This window comes from Pyrus communis, chromosome 5, assembly GCF_041283825.1.
Source record: "Pyrus communis isolate YQ-2024b chromosome 5, ASM4128382v1, whole genome shotgun sequence".
Classification (NCBI taxonomy): domain Eukaryota; kingdom Viridiplantae; phylum Streptophyta; class Magnoliopsida; order Rosales; family Rosaceae; genus Pyrus; species Pyrus communis.
Window position 1 is genome coordinate 27124212 of NC_142569.1, and position 24670 is coordinate 27148881.

A 24670-nucleotide genomic window follows, 5' to 3' on the forward strand; every position below is an offset into this window, starting at 1 on the left:
TTACAATACACGAAGTGTAACTTGAGTTATAGCTTTCTTGTGTTACAAGTCACCTATTATTTATCAATTTATCAATTTATGGTTTAATTTTACAGACTATCTAGATGAAAGATCTCATGTTTTGTTTCTCTGGTTCTCCTTTAGGTTGAATGCAAGGTATTATTTTACGGTGATTTCACCCAAACTACAAGTCTTGCTTGCCGATAGATTCCTGAAAGTTGAACCAAATAGTTTGAGAGCAAGTAGTTGATTGGTTCCGCCTTGATCTTGTTCACAGAAACTGTGGATCTGTTTGCTTTTGCAGATTTCAACTTAGGGAGCTTGTCAAAGATGTCGTAAAACAAGATTACGATGAGGAATGCGTTAGGGGACATGTCAGCTTATGCCCCCATAGTTACGAAAGTGAGGAGGGTGCTTGAATTATTGAGAGAGTATGGAGAGATTCAATACATAACCAGATGACAGAAAGGGGAGATCATGTCTGCGTTTGGACACACGCAGGTACCAAAGTTTCACAATGTTGTTGGAGGCTTGTCACCCTAGTTAAATTATTAGGTTGAGGACCTTTAGATTGTGAGATGTTCTCGTTTTCAGTATGAACGAGTTTGATGCTATCTTTGAACATGAAGATTTTTTTTTTTTTTTTTTTTTTTTTTTTTGTGAATCTCGTCCTAGATTCCTACGGACAAGGACTATTTTTTGGGTTTAATTCTATTCTTGGTCATCTCTATATTTTCTTCGGAACTACAAGATTGAATATTCTACCAAAATGTACGGAGGCAAGCGACAATGAGATGGTCACTACTCTAATCACATAAATGATTACGATCAATTTGCAATTAAGAAATAACTTCACCAGAAACTCATGCATACAAAGCCATACAATTGGCTTGGTGGGAAAAAGTGAGCACGAGACGAGCTGTAAACTTAACCATAACAAATGCAAAAAAAAACCTAAATTTACCAGATACATATGATTTTTTGAGTTTTTGTACGAGATTAAATGAATCATAAGGGTTTTTCCTCGTTATTGGAAAAAAGACATGGATACAAGAGAACCGCATACAGTTGACTTGGTCGTGAACTTGGAAACCAACCATAGAGAGAGAGACTATAACCTTGCTCCTCTTGGAACTTGCAAGTTTCAACTCTCAACTTGTAACAATTAAGCATGCTTTAAACAGAAGAAAGATGCGTATATGGCAATCCAAATGAAAAGAGACTTCTTACTCCAATATCTTCAAATATGTTCGGCACGACATTCCGAAAATCCATGAGATCACAAAGTTATGGACCGAAATATTTCATCAAATTTAGCAATCAATTAGGAGGTTGAAGACAAAATGTTGTCATTAAATCGGAACTATTTGAAGTCAATTTCTTGCCTAAAATTGAGACAGGAGGTAAAATGCTATATAATCTTGCATTATTTCTTATGTATACCAATCCAGTTGTTTGGATTCAAGTTACAATCTAAAGAATGAACGAATACGATGAAAGCGGAAAAAAAAACAAAAAGAAAGTTACACAAATTCGAAATTTCTCGAAACATCAAAACAGAAACTGGTTATATGAGGGTCCTCGATTTTCAGTTGTTGGAATGTTTGATGATCCTCTGCAGAACCACAGTCCTTGCTCTTCGAATGTCGCGGCTGCAGATATCAGCTTGGGTTCCCAATCCTCTACATTCTTCATAAATACTCCCAACTTCTTCTTAATCTCCTCTATTGCAACTTTCACAGCTTCTTCGTCAATGGCAAAGCTTGCATTGCGCAAGAGGGACTCGATATCAATTTCCAATCGATCAATGAGAACCCGAATGTTGTCCAAGTCCTTAATGGCAACATAAGTTCCTACTTGCATTGAACTAATCACTTCCTTTTAACCCCTCAAAGCATTTTCATAGTTTTGCCACAAAGAGTCAATCCAATTTCCCATTAAGCCTACCGGGATAGAACTAGCCGCAGCTAGAGCTGCTGCAACCGGCCGAGCAGCCATGGCTGCCGCCACAACAGAACAAATCAACACAGCAGCAAATGTAGCAACAAATGTCATACCCGTGACCTTCCTCCAAGCATTAATACATTTGAGCTTCTTATCGAGTTTGTTCTTTCGCATTTGCAACTTCTCAAGCATTAGTATTTGCTGCTTATAAATAGATTGAAATATCTGAAAGAACTCTTCAGTAAAGGGATCACCTATCGCCTTGAAATTCTTCGACTCCTCCAAAGTCCTCGTGTATTGACCGCCTCCCATTTTGGTTTCTTCCTCGAATCGCTGAAGCGCAAAGAGAATAAGCAACTGGCTATCGCGAGCTCGCTTCAAGCACTTCTCCAACGCAGTACAGAAATCCAAAGTCTGCAAGCTGTTCTCAAAATACTCATCCATGAGCTCGAACAACTCCTGATTTTTCCATGTCTTGCTTGCACTCCAAGATAACTTTCACAACTTCCTGATTCATCTCCAACAGGCATCCTGTCACCTCCTTCAGCGAATCGAACGAGAGGGCTTGGACTTCGACTCCAGCCGCGATTATGCTGATGACATGATTGGTTCGGGTTTGGAGATTCATGTCGAAGGGCTGCGAGTCTGCATCGAGCTTGCAAGCTGCCTCATAAGAACTCAATTGATCAGTTGTGTACTGCAAATTTGTATGAAGATTGGTTGCAGAGGATGATGTTTCAGCGCTCTTCTTGCTCACATGGTTTCCACGGCTTCAATCTAGATCTAAACAAGCAAAACCCAGAAACCAAAAACCATGAAAATCTTCCCCAAATCAATCTCCAGCCCCAGATTTATGCAAAAACATTAAGGAATTGCAGATCCTAAACCGAACCCACTTGGCCAAATCCAATGAATTTAAACCTTTTATACATAAAAATCAACCTTGAAAGACTTCACCTCCACAAATCAGTGTGTAAAAGCATTAAAGCAGTAAACCTTGAGTGATTTTTCCAACCGACCTCAATAAACAAGAGCAACCGAGAACAAATAAAGCAAATCGATAAAATATGATCAAATAAAGGGAAAATAATGGTGTGTGAGAGATGAATGAGGAAGTTTAAAGAGAAAGCGGAGATTTTAATGGGAAAGAAAATATGGGTCTTGGGTTTTTGAGATTTAAGATTTTGGGAATAACTTGCACGCATGAGGGAGAAACGAGTGAAATAGGCATGGAAAATGCGGGAAGCAATGTCGCTTCTCTCTCTAAGAAACACTATTAGGCTGCATTTATCTTTAACTTTCTCTCTCCAAAAACCAATGTCTGTGAGGGTTTTTTGTGTTTGTGGCTGAGTTTACAGTTTTAACGCGCAGAACAACGGTTACCGCCTGACCCTGAATTTGTTGAAAGGTTGGGGGTGACAGAAGAAGCTTCAGACCAAAGGCTTTGGCTTTTTGGTCTACTTTTCTTATGGCAAGCCAAAACAGTGCAGAACAAGTCAAGCGCTACAAATCTGAGGAGAAGAACGACGGTCTCTTCCTCTTGGACCAAAGAAAAAGTTCAAGATTTTGAGCTGGGTTTGTACTGTTTACAGAATTACTAAAATACCTTCAAACTGAAAATAAACTTTTTAGTCACTTAAAACCAAGTGTTTTAAAATTTTTAAGAATCTTACAACAATTTAGGTGTATTTAATTAGAAATTGATTTTAAAAAATTTGAAAAAGTTGAGGAATTAGAGGGAATTTAAGAGATTTCGTAGTTATTAACCTATTTTGAGCATCCCCAAATCTCATTTTTTTCTCATGAGATTTTGAAGGAATTAAATCAAAATTTTATATGAATCGCTACAAATCAATTAAACTCTATAAAAATTCGTAGATTTATAGATCCATTAAATTCTCTCAACTTCCCAATTGAATAAGTTGGGATTTCTAATCTAAAAGTTCTCAACTTCCCAATTGAATAAGTTGGGATTTCGAATCTCACTTTCAATCGTTTCTTTTGTCTTGAAAGAAATTTATAATAACATTTTGGTTTACATATTTCAAATTACTGTCATGTTTATCTACTTTTCCTTTTTGTTATTTCAGTTTATGGGTTGAAGGTTCGGATAAACATCAAATACTAGATATGAATGAATGAAGAACTAAAAGCAAAAACCCATAATATTTTTGGAACAAAATTGTTATCCTTTCTCAAAATTTCCATATTGTATTTCAGAAGAATGCCTTGTCAAAATTTTCCTTTTTTTCCATCTAGTAAAGGAGAGTAAGATTTGAACTTATGTGATGTAGAAAAATGAATGAATAGAATAAAGAAGAAATGAACTGTCGGAAGACAAAAGCTAAAGTTTTATATCATCAGAGTTGATAATATTTTTTAGGAAATTTGCTTTCAATGAGTATAACTTTAACCCACAGAAGAAATGTTAATGAAGAGAATGATGATATTAACACTCTATACATTCACGCATGTGATCCAATATCCTAGTAGATATGGTGTTGAATTCTTACTTATGTGTTTTGGCCTCCTATTCTAAATTATTTTAATAGTTTTCAATTCTCCCTCCCCTCCCCTAATAATAGTATAGTAATCTAAAAAAGCCACTATACATTCAAAATACTCATCATGCATCCATTTATAGCTGGAAAGGAAAAAATACTCATCATGATGAAGGGAAAGTGCAGGTGGGCTAAATGGCCCTCCACCACAGTGATATATATATATATATATATATATATATATGTATATATATATATGTATGTATATATAAATCGCTAAATACATAAAAAAAATTATTTCACATCAAGTGTGACGATCCATCCCAAATTATTATATATATTTTCTCCCCTAGTGTGTAAAGTGATGTGGATGTACTTATGTAGTTTTAAATTATTTCCTCGCAGTCGTAATTAAATCATAGTCGACGTCATGAGCGCGTCGGCGCGAGTTAGGGCCGAATCGGATTCGTAACGAAAAAGTTACGATTAATTGAATATGTAAACGAGTAAATCATGAACCAATTATATTAGCTCATATTACCTCTAAACCAATCAGATTTTGGGCTTTTATCTTTCTTTGGGCCAATTGGAACTCTATATCTGTCTCACGGTAGCCCAATCAGAAATATTATTTTCTGATTCTAGCCAATCACATACACGTACACTTTCTCTCTCTTTCTCAACTTTTCTCATTTCTTCTTCCTTCTACACCCGAGACACCCCAAACGCACAAACCACACCAAAATAGCACAGATCGAACCTACAAAGACTACCATCACACTCCTCACAAACTCACGAACATTTTTTGGTGAGTTTTGACCGTCGACTCATGAGCTCCGACGAGGAGCCAAATTGCTCTGACGTGATATGATAGGAGCATATTCATGCGACTTAAATGGCTTGTTCTCGTATATTTACGTTATGTTTCTTTAGTTATTTTAGTTCTTTATGCTTCTTTTGTGTGTTTTCAGGTTCTAAGGGCTTAGGGAGCAAGAAAGTGCATTTTGAGGCTATTTGGAGCATTTTTGGGCATGGATTGGATAGCTTATCCATGGAGCCAAAGTTTGGACGAAATTGAAGACTTGAAGTAGGAAAGTTAAATCCTAAAAAGACCTCATGTTTGAGCATCATTGAAAACTCCTACGCATTTTAGAACACAAAAACAACATTCCTAGCAACCTTAGGACATTGTCGTGTGTTTCCTTGTGTCTCCCTTCCTTGCCATGCAAGGAAGGGCTTTGTTCCCTATTTTAAATACTTAAACACTACCACTTATCATTCACCACATATCATTCACCACTTATCATATCATACATTCATTTATCACTTATCATAATCATTCACTTATCACTTAACATATCATACACTTATCACTTATCACTCATAATCACCTACAACATCCACCTACTTCACCTACAACATCCACCTACTCACGTACAACATCCACCTACTTCACCTACAACATCCACCTACTTCACCTACAAATGACATAGCCATATGTTCCCTCCACTACTCCTATAAATACCCTTGCATTCATTCATTCATGGACATCTCATTTCATACACAACACACCACAAACACATCCCTTTCTCTCTTAGCCGTGAGTCTCCCTTAGAATCCAAAAACCATCTTTCCATTTCCATCACTCCTCACTCCATTCCACACTTCCATTCCCCCAAACCAACTATCCTTAGACCTTATGCTACAATAAAGAGGAAGAGAAGAGGGCCTAAACGTTCATACAATTCAAGTTTGAGTTGTTGGAATGTTTAGGTGTTTCTTTGATTTCAATGTTTAAATTCAATTCTCTTTGTTTGTACGTATGAGGAATGGAAGAGAAGAGTGCCTAAACGTTCATACAATTCAAGTTTGAGTTGTTGGAATGTTTAGGTATTTCTTTGATTTCAAAGTTATAATAAACTAAACCCCCTTTAGCTAGGGGGTGATTCGAAATATATGTTTATGCTTGCATTTTGATTTGATTAATTCTAATTGCATTTCATAAGTTGTGGATTCAATTTGTTTAACCGTTTGAATGAATATGACGCTAGAATATAAGTGAGTTTCACCTAATAGTTACGAACTTATATTCACAAGTAGTGGAGGTTGCTTATAAACAATCGCGTCAAACGAATTCTTGGCATAAGTTTCATGCGTATTCCATAGTAACGAATGCCTCGTCAACACTTATAGTTTTCATTATGCTTAATGATCTTTGATTGTATCTTTATTGTGCTTTTCACGTAAAGGACTTTTGGAGAATGTTGTGAATTGCGTTGCGCTAACCCATCCAATTCATTAACTTAAGGAAAACTTGACGGTTAATTTAAGCGGACCTAATTAACCCGGGGCGTTGAGAATTAATGATTTATTGAAATGCAATTGGAAATCGTTTTATTATGCAAGTATAACATATGTGGAGATGAACCCCGTAGCTCACTTTCCATCCATTTGTTTCTTTTCTTGTTTCTGTTTTCATGTTTAATTTAACTTGTTATTCAATTATGTTAAACATGTGAAACTAATTTCTTTTTAGTTAGAGGCGAATTTGAAGCCATGGACATATGTTGGTTATAATTTGATTTACTCCAGTTATGAATTCATGAACTTTAGATGTGGGTTACTTTTCTGTTTTGATTAAGAACTTGTTTATGTATGTGGGTTGAGGGTCGACACTTAATTTGCATGTCTAAACTTGATGCTAGGATATAAGGGAATTTCACCTAATCGTTATGAACTTATATTCATGAGTAGTAAAGATCGCTAGTCACGATTGTGTTTAGTAAACCCTAGGCTGGATTAACATGCGTTTTCCATAGTTATGAATGCCTAGTTGATGTTTATGATTTCCATTGAACTTAATGATCTTTGTTGAATGTCTCTATCATGCGTATTCCATGGTTAGGGACTTTGATTAGGAATAATTTGGTTGTAATGCGTATCCCATTCAATCCAATGAATCTAGGGAAATCTGAAAGTTAGTTTAAGCGAACCTAATTAACTTGGAGCATTGTCATTCATCGTTTGTTGAAGTCATAACTGGGAGTCAATTTATATGCTTATGTTCATGTGTGGATAAGGAACCCTCTAACTAGTTGTTCATCATTCTATTTCATTAATTTCGTTTTTAGAATCTGTTTTAATTCCAAGTTTCTGTTTTAGTTTAAATTCATCCAAAACCAATCCCCCGTTTATTTTAAAGTGTTAGACTAGTTAGAAATACATTCATATTGTTATTTTACGTTTTTGAGTCAATTTCCAAGAGATTTGCAATCCCTCCTAATCCCCGGTCCAGAACGATCCCTACTTATACTTATACTACAATTTGACAAAAAGAGGGTTTAATTTGTGCGCGTATAAATCTCGCATCAAATTTTGGCGCTCTTGGATTGTTTTATTTTCGTTTGTGTGTATATATTTTTAGTTTTATTTTAGACGCAAGACATGGCACTTGATAGTGCTTCTCTTTTGTCACAGCTTATGGAAGAGTACCAAACGCAAAGAGTTGGTACATTTGATCATAATCAATCAAGGAACGACGTGTTTTCCAATACTTACAATTCCGATTGGAGTGATCATTCAAACTCTATATGGTGGGAACCTCAACATATTCAACAAGAAGGATATTGGCAGCCTTATGAGGAGTTCTATTCAACGTCTATGCATCCACCACAACCTGCCCAAAGCAATGTAAGTAATTCAAGCGATAATGATACGATTTTTCAATTACTTACTACTTTGACGCAGGAAGTCCAAACTCAAACCAAGGACGAACAAAATCAAGACAAGAAGTTGGGTAAATTGGAGGAGCAAATTGGGCAGATTATGGAGTTCATGAAACAAATTCAAGAGCAAGAAGTGGATGAGGAGCTGCTAATTGAGGAAGAGGAACACACGCAACCTATGGCAAGGGTGGAAACACCTTTGCCGCAGGCACCTATCGCTCCTACGCCATCCAATTCAGGTAAGGTTGTTCCAAAGTTAATTATTTCTAACCCCGTTCCACTGAATGTCCCTATTCCTTGCAGGATTATGCAATCCAAGGAAGAAGAGGGTGAGAAAGGCATCTTCGAATCCTTTCCAAAGAATCAAGAGCAAGATGTGACTGGGGAATGTCTAGAAGAGGATATACTTGAGGCAAACAACCCCAAAGAAATTGAATTTTATGACACAAGACAAGGACCAATACTCACATGCAATCTGGCCAAGTCCAATATCCCTGAAACTTTCCAGGGAGTGGTGTTTATTCTTGAGTTTATGTCGGAGCACACAGGTAAGCCACATCCCCGAATTTCAATTTTCTTTTATACTAATATGTTGTTAATGATCCAGGCACCCACTTTAGAATTTGAACCAATGCCGGTTCACTTCAAGTATCACCTTCCATTCAAGGACCAATTCCATGCCGTTTGATTTTATTTATGTAAAAAAAAAAAAAAAAAAAAAAAAAAAAAAAAAAAAAAAAAGAGATACTAAACATGGAGAAAGATGGAGCCTTCACAGAGGTTGTTTGCTTGAAGCCCCACTACTGGGCAAAACTCTAGAAGCGGAAGGCATAGATGCGGAAGGCATAGAAGCGGGAGGCATCGGAGCGGAAGGCATCGGAGCAGGAGGCATCGGAGATAGAGCATTCGAGGCCTCAATACTTGGCCAAACGCTGGACGAGCCAGGAAAAATGTGCCTCTGGAAGTAAGCCGCAAGCCTTTGACGGTCACTTTGCATGCGACCATTGGATTCTTGCAGCTCATCAAGCTTCCTCTTCATGCCTGTCGAATAGTTGTTTGCAAGCACATGCAAACTTCTATTCTCGTACTTAAGCAGTTTGATCTCTTGCTTAAGACTTTCCACCTCCGCCATCAATGATTCCACCTGACGGGAGCGGGCAAGCAGGCGTTGGCCCATGTTGGACACAGAACTCGCACGCTGAACACTAAGTGCGAGGGACTCTTGAACGGCCAACTCATCGGACCGTCCTGACAGCAGCCTACTATCTTTTGGAGTGAGGAGGTTCCTAGCTACTATTGTAGCTGTTGTGGCGTCCTGCATCACAGAGTCTTCACCTGTAAGAGGACCGTTAGAAGATAAGAAAGAAGGGCGCCATACGTTACCTTGACGCGGCGCGCCCGTATCACTGCTAAGGCTCAATTCCAAGCTAAGGTTCGATGGGTTTGCCATTTTTCAAAAGTGTTCAAAGAGAAGGGATGGAGTTAAATTTCAAAGGGCCGGAGTCGATTTTCAAGAATGGGAAATCTTCAGAGTGTGTTTGTTGTGGTGATCGATAGCTCAATAAAAAAGCCAAGGCGACGCGTCCACCGATTCAAAACGCCGGAATTTCCGGTGAAAGTTCGGCGACGTTTTCTCTGCTTTTCAGAAAACGCGTTCAACTTTGTCAAAAGTTCACGTGGAGGTCATCATCGCAGCTACATTTTTGCCGACAAGCGTAAATTTCGGCGACGCTTTCTCTGCTTTTCAGAAGACGTGTGCAGCTTTGTCAAAAGGAGCCGCATCCGCACTACTACGTGTCGTTCAGAAAGCAAAGGGGTGTCGTTCAGAAATCGAAGGGGCGCCTGCTCAGAAATCGAAGAGGCGTCGTTCAGATATCGAAGAGACATTTGTCGACAAGGGTAAAAAGTACCACCACTTGATATTATCTCTATATATGTCGACCTTCGTCTTTTATGGCAGGGCAAACCTGAAGAAAATGCCCAACTTTCCCTCACCTCTGAGGGCGCACTCCTAGCAAAGCCTTTCGAAATACTCAATTCTTTCTTCTTCCCCAAAGATGATACCAGATGCCTGGAGTACAGATGACCCAGGAGGAAACAGCACAACAAATACATGTGCTGATTCATTCACCGCTTCTTCAAAAGCAAAGGTATCTCATATCATCAAGGTCAAAAGCAAAAGTATCTCATATCATGCTCTTTCCCTGTCTTTTTCTTTGTCCTTGTTCTTACTCGCATGGCAAAGTAAAAGAAGCAATCAGCCGGCACTTGGAGTCAGTCTTCCGATTTGGATCCGACTGCCTGGAATTTATTCCTGATTGCTTACCTAGCGTTGCTCTCGAGTAGTCATCTTCAACGGTTGATACACTTCCAGAGAAGGGACCACTCCTGCAAAGATTGAACAAAGAAACAGATAAAAGGGGAAAGCTCAGACCTCCGGGGGAGACCAAAAGAATCCTGCTGCCCAGTTCAAGAGTAGCACAAAGGAAAATCAACGATGGGAGGCAACCAGTTCGAGAGTAAGCCTGTGGAATCATCAAGATCAAGCCTCAATGCAATCACCAAGGAGAAGAGGGAATTTACACTCCATAACCAGATTTGCGTCCCTAAACTCTTCTCTTTGTTAATTACATTTTGCCATGTTTAGTATGTTTAGTTGTTTTTTGTGTGTTTACTTATGTTTTGTGTGAATCTATGCTTAAAACATTGAGGACAATGTTTGATTTAAGTGTGGGGGGGTAACTAAGTATTTTGATGCAAATTCGTGGGATTTTATCACCCATAACTTCAAATGTTGTTCCTTGCTGTTTTAAGGTGTTTTTAAGATGTTTTAGAGTGTTTTAGTATGTTTTGTTTTATAAATCCGAAAATCACATAAAAATTTGAAAAACATGTTTTGAAAAACCTAAAAAGAGTGTTTTGAGTCGTTTTTGTGTGTTTGTGTCTTAGGGTACCTTCCAACACAATGATAAGGATTTGGTTTGTAAATTGCATGACTGTTAAAAAGAGTTATAAACATAGAGAAAAGTTTGATTTACTCTTGGTATATGCTTGGTTATGGTTATAATATATGACTTCACATGCAATCATAAAAGAAAAATTCGTTTTTGTAACATGCTTGAAGGAAGGAACTCAAACAAACGCTACAACCCTGTGAGACTCGAGCCATTACCTTCTTTGGAGAGTTATTTTCTGTGATTCTTTGTTTTCTTAAGTTGTTGCATGATCTCATTATTCCTTGCTCGGTTGCTACTTAGAATGCAATTGTATCATGATAGAACTAAATGCTAGAACTTATATCCGTTTCATTCAAAGCATGACATTGAATTGCATAACATATATCAAGATGAAGTTGTGTAGTTGCCATCATAGCCAAATAGCCTTACTTCCTATATTTCGTATATATTGTAAGTCTTAACCCCGTTGAGCCTCGTTTAGCCTATTTTCTTTGCTAACCACATCACCCCTTACCTAGCCTAGATTAGGACCATCTGTACCCTTGTTCTTGAAGCATAGTAAGCATGACGGAAAATGAATTCCTTTTGAGTTACATTATGCAAGAAAATGAGTGTGGGGGAGTGAAAGTTTGTTCTTAAGTTTATATATATGTTTTGAGATTCAAAAAAAAAAAAAAAAAAAAAAAGGAGTGAAAATAAGTAAGGATGAACTCACAAGCGTTGATGGTTGAAGAAAGGATCCAAAAAAGTTGAATATGGCCCTAAGTTTTGTGTGATTCCCCCTTGGGTGTTCAAAGTTGATTTTTGCGTTCTAAAGGGAATTCTAAATGTCTAATTCATTACTTTGCTCACTATTGCTTAAAGAACCTTTGTTTTCCGTACTCCTTCTTTGTTATCCAAACACCCCAAGCCCCATTATAACCCGTGACTTCAATCTTAAGTGTTATGTATTTCAATTGTGGAGTTTGAACTTGGTATGAGCATATGGTGTCACTGGTTCTCGCATCTAAGTAGTAGCATTCCATTCATGAGATCATATCTAAACATGCTTATTAACTCCAGAAATTGCTTCCTTTGAAATACATATATGTGAGTGTTCGTTTTTATGTTTACATCAATCTTCTCACATATAACTAGTTTAGGGTGTGTAGTCAGAAAATCTGTGTGAAAAACGAGTGCATATCTTGTAAGGATTTGAGCAAATTCTCTAAGGCATGTTACTACATTCAAAACATGGTTTTAAATGCTTATTTGTGAAATAATATGTGGTGACTATGAGTAAGAATGTACTTAAGTGTGAAGATGACAAAAATCTATGGGACTAATGATTTTTAACTTGTCATGTGCATTGGAAATCCATTAGACGATTGTTGGAAGGTGTAGGTTGTGTTTTGTTCGTTTTGTCTAGTTTCGTGTTCTTTTGTTGTTTTGTTTTGCTCGAGGACTAGCAAAAGATAAGTGTGGGGGTATTTGATAGGAGCATATTCATGCGACTTAAATGGCTTGTTCTCGTACATTTACGTTATGTTTCTTTAGTTATTTTAGTTCTTTATGCTTCTTTTGTGTGTTTTCAGGTTCTAAGGGCTTAGGGAGCAAGAAAGTGCATTTTGAGGCTATTTGGAGCATTTTTGGGCATGGATTGGATAGCTTATCCATGGAGCCAAAGTTTGGACGAAATTGAAGACTTGAAGTAGGAAAGTTAAATCCTAAAAAGACCTCATGTTTGAGCATCATTGAAAACTCCTACGCATTTTAGAACACAAAAACAACATTCCTAGCAACCTTAGGACATTGTCGTGTGTTTCCTTGTGTCTCCCTTCCTTGCCATGCAAGGAAGGGCTTTGTTCCCTATTTTAAATACTTAAACACTACCACTTATCATTCACCACATATCATTCACCACTTATCATATCATACATTCATTTATCACTTATCATAATCATTCACTTATCACTTAACATATCATACACTTATCACTTATCACTCATAATCACCTACAACATCCACCTACTTCACCTACAACATCCACCTACTTCACCTACAACATCCACCTACTCACCTACAACATCCACCTACTTCACCTACAACATCCACCTACTTCACCTACAAATGACATAGCCATATGTTCCCTCCACTACTCCTATAAATACCCTTGCATTCATTCATTCATGGACATCTCATTTCATACACAACACACCACAAACACATCCCTTTCTCTCTTAGCCGTGAGTCTCCCTTAGAATCCAAAAACCATCTTTCCATTTCCATCACTCCTCACTCCATTCCACACTTCCATTCCCCCAAACCAACTATCCTTAGACCTTATGCTACAATAAAGAGGAAGAGAAGAGGGCCTAAACGTTCATACAATTCAAGTTTGAGTTGTTGGAATGTTTAGGTGTTTCTTTGATTTCAATGTTTAAATTCAATTCTCTTTGTTTGTACGTATGAGGAATGGAAGAGAAGAGTGCCTAAACGTTCATACAATTCAAGTTTGAGTTGTTGGAATGTTTAGGTATTTCTTTGATTTCAAAGTTATAATAAACTAAACCCCCTTTAGCTAGGGGGTGATTCGAAATATATGTTTATGCTTGCATTTTGATTTGATTAATTCTAATTGCGTTTCATAAGTTGTGGATTCAATTTGTTTAACCGTTTGAATGAATATGACGCTAGAATATAAGTGAGTTTCACCTAATAGTTACGAACTTATATTCACAAGTAGTGGAGGTTGCTTATAAACAATCGCGTCAAACGAATTCTTGGCATAAGTTTCATGCGTATTCCATAGTAACGAATGCCTCGTCAACACTTATAGTTTTCATTATGCTTAATGATCTTTGATTGTATCTTTATTGTGCTTTTCACGTAAAGGACTTTTGGAGAATGTTGTGAATTGCGTTGCGCTAACCCATCCAATTCATTAACTTAAGGAAAACTTGACGGTTAATTTAAGCGGACCTAATTAACCCGGGGCGTTGAGAATTAATGATTTATTGAAATGCAATTGGAAATCGTTTTATTATGCAAGTATAACATATGTGGAGATGAACCCCGTAGCTAACTTTCCATCCATTTGTTCTTTCTTTTCTTGTTTCTGTTTTCATGTTTAATTTAACTTGTTATTCAATTATGTTAAACATGTGAAACTAATTTCTTTTTAGTTAGAGGCGAATTTGAAGCCATGGACATATGTTGGTTATAATTTGATTTACTCCAGTTATGAATTCATGAACTTTAGATGTGGGTTACTTTTCTGTTTTGATTAAGAACTTGTTTATGTATGTGGGTTGAGGGTCGACACTTAATTTGCATGTCTAAACTTGATGCTAGGATATAAGGGAATTTCACCTAATCGTTATGAACTTATATTCATGAGTAGTAAAGATCGCTAGTCACGATTGTGTTTAGTAAACCCTAGGCTGGATTAACATGCGTTTTCCATAGTTATGAATGCCTAGTTGATGTTTATGATTTCCATTGAACTTAATGATCTTTGTTGAATGTCTCTATCATGCGTATTCCATGGTTAGGGACTTTGATTAGGAATAATTTGGTTGTAATGCGTATCCCATTCAATCCAATGAATCTAGGGAAATCTGAAAGTTAGTTTAAGCGAACCTAATTAACTTGGAGCATTGTCATTCATCGTTTGTTGAAGTTATAACTGGGAGTCAATTTATATGCTTATGTTCATGTGTGGATAAGGAACCCTCTAACTAGTTGTTCATCATTCTATTTCATTAATTTCGTTTTTAGAATCTGTTTTAATTCCAAGTTTCTGTTTTAGTTTAAATTCATCCAAAACCAATCCCCCATTTATTTTAAAGTGTTAGATTAGTTAGAAATACATTCATATTGTTATTTTACGTTTTTGAGTCAATTTCCAAGAGATTTGCAATCCCTCCTAATCCCCGGTCCAGAACGATCCCTACTTATACTTATACTACAATTTGACAAAAAGAGGGTTTAATTTGTGCGCGTATAAATCTCGCATCATGATCTCGGTTTGGTTTCGAGATTTTAAGGCTTGGAAAGGTATCCACGCAACTTCCTTAACACTTTGGAGTAGTTTTGGAGTGAAGCGAACATCGGTATAGACGAGTTTGGAAAGTTGCAGAATTGGCCGGATTTTCCAAGGAATTTTCTGACCATTTTTCATTGGATTTTGAACTCCTAATAGGTACGAATGTGTTCTACTCTTCAATACCTTCAAATCCATATAAATTTTATTGATTTTGGTTGAGAAATGAAGTAGATATTAAGCTTTGAAAATTTTTCAGAAACCGGCGAATCAGATGGCTGCCGGCGGCGGTGGATAGCAGAGACTAGCGTGGTCCACCGAAGAAGAAGAAGAATATTTCTTCAAAGTTGATGGAATATTCTAACAGTATCAGGTAACACCGTTATATGGGGGTGTTCGTGTTGTCGAGTAGATCATGTTGGTATATTCAAACACTTCATTTGAGCAACGTATGAGGAATTAATCCTAGGCTTTGTTTATGTGCTAATTTATTAACTTAAAAATACTTGTATCGCATATAGGCGAGACGTACCCCGAGGACGAGCATGGACAAGAGAAGCTAGGGGGCTACGAACCTGCTACTTATTAGTGAGTGGGCATTTGTTTTTTATATATATATATATATATATATATATATATATATTTATATACAGTTTTCAAAAATGTTTTTATATGGAACTATGCTTTTCTTGCCATGTCGTAAATAAGTTACATTTTAAATATTACATTGTTACACTTGTGAATTGTATTGTGTGATGTTGCAGAGACTCAGGTAAGCTGCAGGTGAGTATTATGTGATTGAATGGGTTGTATTGCATTGGTATGCACACATTTATTTAGAGCTCATCATGGCTGCACCCCGGTATTAGAGCTTCCGCCTGGGGCTAGGGCCAGCCTTTATGTGATTGTTCACCTCCCACACCGCACGTTTACCTTAGATCCAAGTTTGGTGCCAGCCTGTCGTACAGACCACAATAGGTGGTTCCGACTCGTAGGTGACCCGTGAAATATCACATAACCTTCATGTGGTCGTAGCACTAGAGAGTACATATTTATACCCTGCCTATTGTACAGGTCACACTAGGTGACTCCGACTCATGTGCTAGCCTAGATTGATGAGTTACAGGTTTAGTCGTACAAGTCACATTAGGTGACTCAGACTGGCATACTATTTTATATTGGTTTCACACTTGGCTTACATTTATTATTGCTCAGATATTATGACATGGCATACTTCAGTTTTCGCTGCTCTTGTGCATTGGTTTTTCATACCTACGTAGTAGTATTTTGGAAACTATACGAGTTTTATGGAGATGGATTATTATGTTCATAAAGATAAATAAGTTTTCAAACGCTTTGTTTTTGCCCACTCACCCTTTTGTTTTGCACCTCTCTAGGTTCTATTTAGCTATTCATCTTTGGTGGCTCAAGAGGACTACATGGCGGTTCTGACGTTTCCATAAATAAAGTAGAGATCTTCTCCCTATTTGTATAATTAGTACTTATTTAGTTTGACTGCACTTTTGTTTTACCTATGCTCTGATATGCATGTATCTTACACTTGATCACTTTCACACTCTTACATATTATCTCTAGTTAAATAAGTTTAGTTTTGGTTTTTATTTATTCGCATTTTCTTATTATTATCACTTCTGTTGTGCACTTGGCTACGTCACCCTCACGTGACGGCTGACACTTCTTGACTTTGGTCGGGGTGTGTCAGTTTGGTATCAAAGCCTAGGTTTGGCAGTCCTGCATTCTTTGTTGGTGTTATAAGTCCTAATTATTTTTTATCTCTTATGTTAGAACTATGCCGCCTCGTAGAGAGCCACGTACTTCTTCTGAGTCTGATTTTCCATATATTGGACAACTTGGTGAAGCTATTGCTAGTGCTATTCAATCATCACTTCTTCCTCCCTAGAGGACCCCCTTGGAGACTGTATGTAACTTGAAGCTAAATAATTTCCTTGGTAATGAGGGGTTCGAAGGAGCTGAGCTTTGGCTCGACCATGTTGAAAAAACCTTTTGGGTGATGCAGCGACAGGGAAATCTTTCAGATGACAGATGGGTTGAGATAGCCACTTGGTTCTTGTGTTTGGAGGTTGCATCATGGTGGAAATAGGAATCCTATTTGCTGTCAGCCGAAGATGCCACAAATTGGGAGATTTTCAAGCATCTATTTCAGAAGAGATTTATACCACCGGAGTATTTGGATCATAAGAAGGATGAATTCTTAGAACTAAAGCAAGGGAAAATGTCAACCACTGAGTATCATCGGAAGTTCACTGATTTGTCTCAATATTGTCCAGAGATTGCTGCAAATCCTGCTGAGATGCTCTAACATTTTAAGAAAGGTACTCGCAAGAAGTTGCGTTCTATGGCGACTTCGACTCCCTGTTCTACATATCAAGAATTCTTCGAGGTTTTACTCCGGGTTGAGGACTCTGAGAATGCTCTGGATGATAGTGATGAGGAGGAAGAGAAAGGTAATGCTCAGAAAAATAATACTAATAAAGATAAAGGGCAGTCCTTCTACGGTCCTCGTAAAACACAGAATTTTAAGCGAAGTGGCAATAGTTCCTGTTCATCTAATGGTGGTTTGAATTCTGCTACGCCGTAGAAGGGCGGCAGGTTCACAGGTGGTTCCCGATTCCAAAGGCAGAGAAGTCCTAACATTTCTAGTGCTCCACTTTGTCATGGGTGTAATAATCATCATTTTGGGAAGTGTAGACAAAGTGGTAGTGGTAGATGTTTCATTTGTGGTCAAACGGGGCATAAGGCTAACCAGTGCCCGTAGAATCAGCATAATCCCCAGCCTCCTACCTTACCACCAGCAGTTCCCCTTCAATAGATTAAGGGGCCTAGTACTTATACTCCGACATGTTATGGTGGTGTTTACCACTATTAGGGGGATGTAGCTTCATAGTATGGGGGAGCCTATCAGTATTTAGCCGATCCATTTTATCATAGTGGTTATCCACCATATCAGGGAGGTTACACGTCGTATGCACCGTACCAAGGCGGTGGACCACAGTGGTATTTTGGAGAACAGTCCTAGAACATTGAGGTTGCTTCTAGTAGTGCCGGTTCGACGAGACAGCCTAATCAGCCTAGTTAGGGACGAGGTATTCAGGGACGCGGTAATCAAGGAAACAAAGGTCGTAGAGGTCAACAATAGGCGCAGGGCTGTGTGCCATCACATCACTCTGCAAGATGCTCAAAGTAATCCTGATCTAATTATGGGTACGTTAAATATTCTTGGACATTTTGCTAGTGATGTGGTAGAAACTAACACATAAATTAAACCCTATAAATTATGCAATCATAGTATGAGTAAGTAGGGATTGTTCTATTCCGAGGATTAGAAGGGATGCTAATCAACACAAAGTAAACTTATAAAACTGAAAACTAAGTTAAACTAAAGAGAAAACAATGAATGAAGGGGATTTTGGAAGAATTTAATGAGAACAAAAGTGAATGGCAGCAAGTAAATTAAGTTGTGAATTAAATATGGGTAAGAGGATAGCTAGAGGATTCTTCTCCACACATGAAACATATGCATACAAATCGATTTCCAGTTATTTTTCCTATAAACCATGAATGACAATGCCCCAAATTGACTATGAACAACACAAATTAACTCTAAGATTTTCCTAAGTTCATTGAATTGGACTCAGCGACTCAACCAAATTATTCTTCTCAAGTTCCCTAACTATGAAAAGCATGATAGAGATACATCTCAAAGATCATAAATTTATGTGAAAATCTTAAGCATTGACAAAACATTCGTAACTATGAAAAACATGAAACTCCTGCCAAGAATTTACTTAACTCAATCATGACTAGTGACTTTTACTACTTGCAAATATAAGTTCATAACGATTAGGTGAAATTCCCTTATATTCTAGCATCAAATCCCTGCATGCAAACTAAGTGTGCACCCTTAGTAAACATACAAGAATAGGTTCTCTATAAAGCAAATAAGTAAATCGCATTCATGTTTTATGAAACAATAACTGGATGTAATCAATTTATATAAAACATATGATCATGGCTTCAAATTCACCTGATAACTCATATATGTCATGCATTTATACCATCCATTTCTAGCCTCTTTGTGATGTTTTCGAGTTAAACTGGTTGCATTTTACCTTATTTTGTGTTAGTGTGCAGTTACATGTACTTTAGGATCAATTTGAAGGCAAAAGAAGTGAAAACATGCCATTTTTGGGGTTGACCCTTATTCAAACGTGGAAAGGAGTCTAGTGGCCTGTTTTGAAGCCCAAATAAAGAATCCAAGATGAATCTGGCTTGTTAAAAGACCAGGAGCAGAATAGGAAAGGAATTGGAACATCTAGCCTGATTTAGAGGAGCCAAATAAGGAAAAACGTTCAAAACTTTGGCTTAATGGTTGGGATCACCTTGCAATCAGCCACATCCTTATTTAGCCTATAAATACTAGGGTTTTAGATCACTTTTTCATAAAGTCCCTTTGGGGATCAACCAGAGCTCTCTCTCTTATCTTTCTTTGGCCTTTCTTCCAGAAACAAAACCCTATTTCCCTTCACCATCCGCTGCCACCGAAGAAACCACGCAGCCGCGCTGTTCTTGCAGAAATTCAACATCAGAATTGCTTCAAGGGGGTTCCTTCTATGAAATTTAATTTAATTTCACTCATGTTGTTCTTGATATATATATATATATATTTTACTCATGTTGTGTAATTAAGTTCATAACTTGGGAATTCAGTGTAGCCTTGCAAACATGTTCTGTGTTATAAAGTTGAAGTATTTAAATTACCAATTTGTGTTCTTGTTTCATTCATTGATTTTGTAGTATAATTTGTTTGATAATCTTAATGTTTGATCACCATTAGGGATACTTATGAATTATTTGATCAAGGTTATAGTACACATCATGCTTAATCTTGGTAGACATGTGAATGAATGAAGAAACTACTATGCATACATCCTGCCATGTGATTTCATTGGTTCTATAAAGTTTTCTTGTTCTTAATGAATTCTTATTTGGTAATCTAAGTTGAACATCACAACTAGTTGCATATTAGGAGTACTTGATCACAACCATACATCAAATGGATGATCATAAATAAGTAAAACGAACCCTAGTTGTAGATTGGAGAGTTGAATGCTTTTGGACTTAATTTTTATGGAATTGACTTGTAATGGTGAAATCGGTATCCTTAGTTTTATTCCCATCGTTTCTGAATCAATCTGTCATTCATCTTTATCTTGTCTTGCATCTTAAGTTACTTTAGCTTTCAAAACAAAAATCTAAATTTAGTTTTCATTTTCATTGCTTAGGTAGGGTTCACATAAAACTTGTAATTTGTAGAGGACTAATCAGTCCCTGTGGTTCGACACACTTACTTGTGCCACTATACTATCCTTATTTTTGAACTTGAAGTGAACATAACAAAATTTTGGTGCCGTTGGACTGATTTCAGTTCCTATAATTGCTTGCTTTATAAACCCTATCTATTTTTCTTTACTTACTTTAGATTTTTAATTTACATTTTAGGTTGTTTGATTTCAGGTGGTATAGAAAGATGTATAGCGAATGTCCATTATGTGCTAAAACTGGCCATCCTCTTCAATTCTGCCCAAGGAGAGAAGAGTTTCCTACGTTTGTCCAAGAGCACTCACACCATATGTGTTTCTCTAACCAAGACTACTGCAACCATTGTCAAATACATATAGCCTTGCTTGGAGGAACTCTAATCATGGCTTTTGGAACAACATAGAAGCTCCAAATCAAGCATTTGCACCTCCATTACAACAAGAATCTTTTGACACTATTTTGGAGGACACTTTGAAGCTATTTGCTCAAAGCATTTTACAATTTCAACAATCAATGAGTAGCATGATTCAAGAACACTCCACTGCACTTACCAAGTTGGAAATTCAATTGGGGCAGATTGTCTAAGCATTAAATGAACATAAATCCGGTGGTGATGATCAAGAAGATGAGGAGGAACAACCAAAGGAAGCTTGCAATGTATATTTTCATAGTGAAGTTCCTAAGCTTTACGAAGAAGAAGAACCTTACATTCCTCCCAAGCCATATGTTCCACCAATTCCGTTTCCAGGAAGATTTGTTAAACAAGGACATGATGAGTCACCCATAGATGTGCTTGGTGAAACTGTGTCGGACATAGTGTTTGAAGCTCTTTCTCTATCCTCTAATTTAATTGAATGATTTTCAAAATCTGTGCCGAATTCTCCATGTTGTTTTACATCTTTTCAGGTGCCATATTTGGAGTCTTTAAAAGATGATTTGCTGCTGTAGAGCCAAAAATAATCACAAGGCGACATGTGGATTTTTGGTGAAAAGGACAAAGTTACCCTGAGACACACCGGTTGTCCTACGCGCGAGCAGTGGACAGTCATTCTTTAATCAAGCCAAGAGGGCCCAAGGTAACAAATTCCAAATTATCTCATCCATCCTCATCTTAGGTAATTACTTCATAACCTACAAATTATTCCATATAAATGGAGATTAATTGGCTAATTAATGAATTAATTCCTAATTAATCCATTAATCACCAATTAAATCACCCATTTTCACACAAAAATCCTTTAAGGGCTGGCCACCTCCATTCCCTGTATATATGACCCTATTTTCTCTAAAAAGGGAGGTCCACACTCTTGTAAAACTCCAAAAACTCTCCAAACACTTTTTCTCTCTAAATTCTAACTTTGGCATCGGAGGTTTTTCGGCCAAAGCCCCCCTCCCCATTCATCGTGGGCGCGTGAGGCTCTTGGCCTTAACCTAAGGTGTTAATTGTTTTGTAGGTGCAATTTTGTCCAAGATCAAGAAGGCAGAAATTTCCATCCATACAAGGGAGACGAAGATTTGGATCGACATCTCAAGCACTATCGCAGTACCATGATCCTCTACAGGAATAATGATGCGCTTATGTGCAAAATTTTTGCCACAACTTTACAAAGCGAGGCACAAGACTGCTTTCACACTTTAACCCCGCAGTCAATCCGGAGTTTCAACGAACTGTCATTTGTTTTCACTAGGGAGTACTCGTCTAACCGCTCAATCAAAATGACATCCGACTATCTCTTCAGCATCATAAAAGACCCTTGGGAGACAATTCGCGACTATGTCAAGAGGTTCAAAGTGAAGAAGGCCAAGATTGTTGGCTGTAGCGAGGATATAGCAATGACGGCATTTAGAAATGGGCTTCCCACCGAACATCCTTTATTCAAAAAACTGATCATGGGAGAAGAACTAACCCTAGCAGCTTCGTATGCTTTGGCAGAAAAACATGCATTATGGGACGAGGCCAAGCAATCTAACAAAAACGAGTCGGAAAAGAAGCACATGGAATGTTCCCTGACCAAAGAAGACTCAACGCCTCAAACATTCACCAAGTTCACAGTTCCAATCGGCCAAATTCTCCGCAAGCTCAAGAACGAACCTTGGTTCGAATTGCCACCACCAATGAAAGACGATCTTACCAGGCTAGATCATACAAAGTATTGCGCATTCCATCAAGGACCAGGCCATATTACTAACGGTTGCCTGAAATGGAAGCAGTACCTTGAGAAGTTGACAAATGAGGGCTGATGCGACGAGTATCTTGATAGGTTGATGAAACGACCTACACAAGCAGGGGAAGCCTCTATCACCCCTTGAACCTCGTTTGGGCTTTTCTAAATAAGTTTAAAGTCTCAAGCAGCTCGACTAACAAGGCTTCGTAAGCTGAAGACTATCCAGTTTGTTATGCAGTTTCTACACAGTTGATTTATTTCTTTATTCTCAATGAAGATTCAAGAAGTTACTCATAAGCCTGGCTCAACTGCTGTCCACAACAACTGCTCAAAACCCTTTCTGGGTTTGCTCTCTAATGCGAGAGGATAAACTAATTGCTTTCCAGTATGAGAGGGTAAACCAATTCCCCGACACCTATATGGGTTTGCTCTCTAGTGCGAGATGATAAACTAATTGCTCTCTAGTGCGAGAGGGTAAACCAATTCCCCGATACCCATATGGGTTTACTCTCCAATGCGAGAGGATAAACTAATTGCTCTCCAGTGCGAGAGGGTAAACCAATTCCCCGACACCCATATGGGTTTACTCTCCAGTGGAGAGGATAAACTAATTGCTTTCCAGTGCGAGAGGGTAAACCAATTCCTTGACACCCATATGGGTCTGCTTTCCAGTGCGAGAGGATAAACTAATTGCTCTCCAGTGCGAGAGGGTAAACTAAATCCCTAACACCCATTTAGGTAAGCCCTTCAGCACGAGAAGGCCACATAGCTCAAAAAATCGAATGCTTGAAGATCAACTAGGCAACAAATGGTTAGGGGGCAGTAGCCATTTTTACACTTAATAGTTCGCTCATCCAACACTTCACCTTCAGCAACTCCGATCTTGGCAGCTCGATCCTTGACTGCTCCATCTACGGCAGCTGAGAAATCAAACTCAAGCAGTTTTCTCATTTTTGGCAAATAGCCTAAACGTGGCAGCCAAACAATTGCCTATTCCACGCCACTTCCTCAGCCCATGCCGAACCAATCCTTGGCTTAAATCAAGCCGAGTTGCTCAAGCAATGGCCTTTGCCACATCACCTCTTTGGCCCATGCCAAGCTAACTCCTGGCCTTTGCCAGCCGACGTGCCGCACCACCCCGACGACTGCCCTGTGGCATCACCACCCAAGAAGAAATTAAGTTTTTATTACATTGGTGCGGCACAGAGAAGATGAAGAAAGCAACGAAAAACGGTCATTTGCACGAGCAAGATGTAGAAGATTGCTAGAGGATGGGGAACAAATATCTTCTAAGCTCTCTTTCTCTCTTGTAGGGGAGAATAAATCACTCTCCAAAGTTGATTTAATAACCCACTTAAGGTGGACTTAAATAGGCTTTGGGAGAAATTTATTTCCCTTTCCTAAAATGATCTAATTTCATATTAAAGAGGGAATTTACATCAAAACAGGAAGCAATCCTAAGTTTCATAGAGCTAGAAGATCTCTACACCTGCTGCCATTTCCTACGAGCAGCTCAACAGGTGTGGAGGCATTTGTGGAGCCAAAAATAATCACAAGGCGACACGTGGATTTTTGGTGAAAAGGACAAAGTTACCCTTGAAACACACCGGTTGTCCTATGCACGAGCAGTGGACAGTCATTCTTTAATCAAGCTAAGAGTGCCCAAAATAGGTAACAAATTCCAAATTATCTCATCCATCCTCATCTTAGGTAATTACTTCATAACCTACAAATTATTCCATATAAATGGAGATTAATTGGCTAATTAATGGATTAATTCCTAATTAATCCATTAATAACCAATTAAATCACCCATTTTCACACCAAAAACCTCTAAGGCTCGGCCACCTCCATTCCCTATATATATGACCCTATTTTCTCTAAAAAGGGAGGTCCACACTCTTGTAAAACTCCAAAAACTCTCCAAACACTTTTTCTCTCTAAATTCTAACTTTGGCATCGGATGTTCTTCGGCCAAAGCCCCCCATTCATC

At 38.0% G+C, this 24670-nt stretch overlaps 1 protein-coding gene and 2 pseudogenes across 1 annotated transcript; 2 read left to right on the forward strand and 1 right to left on the reverse strand.

The window, feature by feature from the left end:
• Positions 1 to 1404: 1404 nt before the first annotated feature.
• LOC137724987 (UPF0496 protein At4g34320 pseudogene) lies at positions 1405 to 15282 on the reverse strand (annotated as a pseudogene).
• A 1679-nt stretch (positions 15283 to 16961) lies between these two features.
• LOC148697047 (uncharacterized) lies at positions 16962 to 17948 on the forward strand (annotated as a pseudogene).
• Positions 17949 to 22060: 4112 nt separating this feature from the next.
• Positions 22061 to 22753, forward strand: LOC137724988 (uncharacterized). The gene has a single exon (XM_068463610.2). It carries the CDS (start codon positions 22061 to 22063, stop codon positions 22751 to 22753), a length of 693 nt encoding a protein of 230 aa, XP_068319711.2.
• Positions 22754 to 24670: the final 1917 nt, after the last annotated feature.

What these genes read in the sequence shown, in the direction of transcription:
- LOC137724988 (XM_068463610.2), top strand. Translation starts at nt 22,061, where the DNA reads ATGATCCTCTACAGGAATAATGATGCGCTTATGTGCAAAATTTTTGCC.